The sequence below is a fragment of the Pterocles gutturalis genome, unplaced genomic scaffold (assembly GCF_000699245.1).
Source record: "Pterocles gutturalis isolate BGI_N339 unplaced genomic scaffold, ASM69924v1 scaffold24736, whole genome shotgun sequence".
NCBI lineage: Eukaryota > Metazoa > Chordata > Aves > Pterocliformes > Pteroclidae > Pterocles > Pterocles gutturalis.
The window spans coordinates 1,297-6,109 of record NW_010101084.1 but is presented as its reverse complement, the minus strand read 5'-3'; the positions used below and the strand labels follow the sequence as shown (position 1 = coordinate 6,109).

Sequence of the window (4,813 nt, the reverse complement as noted above, 5' to 3'; positions counted from 1 at the left end):
TATATAAAAATTCTCTGTTACAACACTCTTGTCATCAATTCCACATCTCTTCACTCCCCTCACGCGCTCCATGCATGACAATTCAGTCCTGTCCCGCTATGCAATCCTCGCTCTGCTCCAGGCGCTTGCCGTGTTCCCCCCTCCACCCCACACACATGGGAAAGAATCGAGTGTGCACCAGAAACACCAACATGACAACTACCTTCTGTACTCGGGAAGCTGGAATGGTTTTGGGCCAGCTGGATGACGTTAAGTCAGTCAACAGGCAGCAGAGAATGAAGCTGGGCTCAGACATGCTTCTACCAACTCTGGAGGCTACAAGAGTTTTACCTCTGGCAATAGCAAACAGTGTTTTTGGCAGGGGTGGCGTTAAAAAAAAAACAACCAACTTGCGGCTTAGTCACCTTGGCTGAATCAGTGCAGAGTTTGTGATTGTGAGTGCAGGAGTGGTGAAGGGGTTGCGTTTAAGCCCAACTGGCCTTCACACGTAACAAAGCTTCCTACCAGATGCTAACAACAGCAGCAGCAGCATGTATCTCTCTCTGGAGTACCCAGTAATATGCCAGGACATACCAAGGCTTCACAAAGTGTGCAAAATGCATTTGGTCAATATAAACATTTGATTAAAAAAATAATAAATGATCAAACAAGGAACAGAATAAAATACTGGTTTTGCAACCTCGTCTGTACAAACAGTCAGGAACTTACATATTTAAAAAGAGTTTGAACCCAAAGCTCGAGTAAGATCTACCTTTGCTTTTTTAAAAATCAAAAAAGTAAACTTGGGGTTTAAAACAGTCTTGGCCCAACACCTTTTGTTCAAGGTTTCCAAGTGCATAAATCTCCTCACTTTCCACAGCAAGCTAACCCCTGGTAGCTCTTCACATGTGTGCGTGCTCCGACAGTCCCAATGCACCCAGGAAAGCGGTTATTGCCGGTAACAGCTGCGTTCAAAATGCTGTAACATCGCCCGTATTAAATAACCCCCTGTAAAAAGACTACCTCTTCAAACCACTTTGATCAGGACACTAATGAACGGCATTAGCCTTCTTAAAGCAGCGATCAGGCACCTCTGCCCAGAGAAGCCAGTCGTTTCAGAGCTGCCTGGCAAGACAGATACTTTTGTAAGAGTTGAAATGCTCAAGAGAAGCGATTCGATGCTCAAGTTCCCGACCAGGTGGCATCCCCTTCATGTGGACTCCAGGGTATTCAGCTGAAACAGGTTGTGGTTGGTGGGGGTGGTGAAGTAGAGCTGTTCGCTGGGCGAGCGGTTGTCACAAGGGCTGTTGAGTCCCAGAGTCCTCTCAAAGTCCAGGAGCTGGCCCATGAAGTTAAAATTTGGGGAAATGTTGGATTTTTTCCTTTTCACAAAGTCATAGGCATCATTCAAGGACAAGTTGAGTTTTTGCATCAAGTAGGCGACAGTGACTGTTACGGACCGGCTGATGCCAGCGAGGCAGTGAACAAGGATCCCACACTTCTTGGAACGGGCCTCATCTGCAACAAGACAAGGGGAAGGGGGAGTCTATTATTCTGCACCAAAAACACATGGCTTTGGAGCAGGGCCAGGTGGCAGCTGCAAGCTCCTACGACCAGGATGACTGCCAGAACTGGATCCCCTGCTCCTAGTGACACCATCTCATGTCCCTTTGACACCCACATCTCTCCCCAAGGGGCTCTGAGATATTCTCACCACAAGGCAAAGCTGCACATCCCCATTCCACGCAGCAAGGCCAAGCATCTCACATGCTTGAGAAGTATTAATCAAGCCTGGCAACACATCCCTTGCCTGGGGAGCATCGGTACCCTCTACGCAAACCCACAGAATGTAGATGGAGCTGGAGACAACGGCTCCAGGGGAGATGCTGGTGGTCAGGCACAGCACACCCCCCTCAACACCAACTAACCGGGGAAGGTTCCGCGCTTAATGCGAGGCTGCAGCCCAGCACCACACAAGCTAGCCTCTTCCACTGTTCTCCTCCTCCTTCCACAACAAAGTTATGTGAATGTAGTCAAAGCCAATTTAAGAGGAGTCTGAAGTGCAGGAACTTCCCTTATTACGAAATTGTTCTTTAGGATAGACAGAAACGCACTTCACTACAAACAAGCGCTTGTGTTGGAGGAGGCTCTCAGGATGAATTCAGGAATGCAGGCTGGACCAAAAAAATGGCGAGAGAACAGTGATGAAATTTCCCCTCCCTTGCCACCGATTGAAAAGCACACACACACTCATTGTCTCTCGCGCAGCCAGAACAGCGTGATCCCTGTATGAATTGACATCTTAGCGCTGAAAGAGGGACATGCCGCTGAGAGCGCTGAATGCACGCAAGTACCCAGCACTGCTTACTTCTGCGCAGCCCTATTTGAAGTCAGTCATTTGACTGAGAGCTTGGCAGGGAGGGAGAAGGTGGCAGGAAAAAGAGGATCCTTGGGCAAAGCTGGAGGTAAGAGACACTCCCTGGGCACCACGAGCACAGGGAAGGGCAAAGAAGATGCAGGCAAAACAAAATCCAGACCCAAGCCACAACAGGTTTTCTGCCTCAGCCTCCAAAACCAGGCAAGAATTTCCAGTACAGTGGCCAATCACCCCCAGCATGCCCAGCCCTCCCCACTTCTCCTTGTTCAACATTTTTTTGAGACATTTTTGCCTTTCATCTGACTTGTGCTGCATTTCTTGGTGTTTGGTTTTTGAGTGAGGTAATCCTCCATTTCCTGTCATTAACTGGAAAGCACAGGCACAGTGTTCACAGAGACATCCCCTGACTGGAGCAGACGGATCCCAAATGCCACATGCCAGCGGGGATCCCGTACCTCACCCCTGATGTTTAATAACACACTCCATGTGGGAAGCGAATGAAGATGGGACATCAGACAGGTCCCTGCTGCCACAATGAAGCAGCCGCTTCCGACTGCAGTGGTGTTACTAGAGGACAGCAACTGGGGACAAAGGAGAGCGCGTGGGAACCAGGGTTTCCAACAGCTGGAAAACAGACGAGGACCTACCCCCGCTCCGCCCTGCTCCAGGCCTCACAGCCCAGCGAGCCAGCACTTGCAGCGGGGTCCAAGACAGGGGGCAACAAAGCAGCATGGAAACAGGCTGCATAGATTTCAGTGTGAAGGTAAAGGTCCCCCTCGCCTTTACCTATACTGATGATTGTAACCAGAAATGAAGCCACAGGACTTTTAACAGTTAACGGTGGTAATGACTACCTGTACCATGCAGCCCCCATAAATCAGAGCTGATTAGGCTAATGACCGTCACCAGCAGACAGCACAGGTCATGCTGGAAGTGTTATGTCCCTATTCAGTCCAACAGACACTTCTCACAGTATAAGAAGCAATTTTCAAAGTCAACATTAGCTTGCAAGAAGAGATCTATGCGCCCTGTGCCCCTCCCCACACTCAGCCAAAGCTGTCCCAGGGGCTGTCTGCACAGCAGTTTTTCCAGCTGAGCTCTGCAGTGTAATTATAATCACTAACTCATTGTGTTGACACTTACCTTAGGAGAAGTATCCATACAAGGAGTTAGTTATGCTAGGGCGACTTACAGCAGGATTGCAGCTAGACTAGCAAATCCCCTCGGGAGAAGAAAACATTGCTCCCCCCCTCTCCCCCAGATTTTAACCACACTTGGGGCTAAGGAATTGCTGGCACCAGTTACATTAATGCAGCTCCCATCAACACTCATTCCTTCAAGCAAAGCAGGCAAAGGAGCTCCCCACCGCCTCGCTTCAGCCATTTCACACAAGTGCGAATCCCCATACAAGGGCAAGAGGCAGCACAGCTGGGTCCAGCGCGGCCAGTCCTGCCACTTGCAGGTAACCCAGCTGAGGTGCTGTAAGAGGCTGAATTTTGGAAGGGGAGGCCTCCCTTAACCCAGCCAGGGTGACACACACCAGAAGTGTCACTTCAGCAGCGTGACGCTCAGCTCCTAAGCTAGCGCCGATGCTGTGCCCTGGAGAGGTGGGGCCAGAGACAAGCAACAGCCCTGGGAAGCAGCTCGCCACATTCCCAAGCGGTGAGTATGAAAAGAGATGTTCTACCAGCCACCTACCAATGAAAGCAATGGCCTCAGGAAAGAACTGCGAGAGGTTCTGGCTCCAGTGATCTGAGATGGGGATCTGCTTGTACTTGAACTCTCCATCGTGCTCAAACATGTTTGGCAGGTTGGGAGTCACATTCAGGATGTATTTAATGCCGTATTTGCCCAGGACGTCCAAGTTGGTCGAATCTTTGGCACAGCCCAGGTACAGGTAAGGTAGGATCTGGACCGGAAAGGCAGGCTGATTGTTAGGGATGGGGCTCCCATCCGACTCCGTGGCACTGCTGGGTTCCCTGTCGGATTCGCCATCTGAGCAGTCAGAGCTTATCCGCAGCCCTCCCAGGCCAAGGACTGATGCCGGAGGAGAGTTGCTGGGCGAGGAGCTGTCAAGGTTTGTCTCGCAGTGCTCCGAATATTCGGTCTGAAACTTGTTAAAGCCACCTGGGGAGGGGGAAAGGAGAGAAGGAAGGAGAGAGGCAGAGAGAAAAAGAAGTTTTATTCTACAGAATAGGAAATCCTTCTACCTGAACACAAGTGCATGTTACTTAGCAAGTCTGCCAGTAAAAAGTTGGTATACCTTCAACTTCACCCCAAGGAAGGCATCTCCCTGCTCCCTCATCTTCCCTGGGCAGACTGTTACTGAGCAAACAGGTCCCAGGAAACCAGAGTGTTTCTTACAAAGTTCAATATCACCTGTGATAAACAGGGGTCAAATCTCAATCACAAAAAAAACCAAGCATCCAGAAATAAAATCAATGGCAAGAAACAATA

The 4,813-nt window shown here is 49.8% G+C and overlaps 1 protein-coding gene across 1 annotated transcript; it reads right to left on the bottom strand.

Annotated features, from left to right (window-relative positions):
* Positions 1-765: 765 nt before the first annotated feature.
* DUSP7 (dual specificity phosphatase 7) lies at positions 766-4,483 on the bottom strand (the record flags this gene model as incomplete). Its single annotated transcript, XM_010082157.1, has 2 exons — positions 766-1,497; positions 4,055-4,483. Coding segments are annotated over 2 exons (737 nt in total), but the record flags the coding sequence as incomplete, so codon positions are not given.
* Positions 4,484-4,813: the final 330 nt, after the last annotated feature.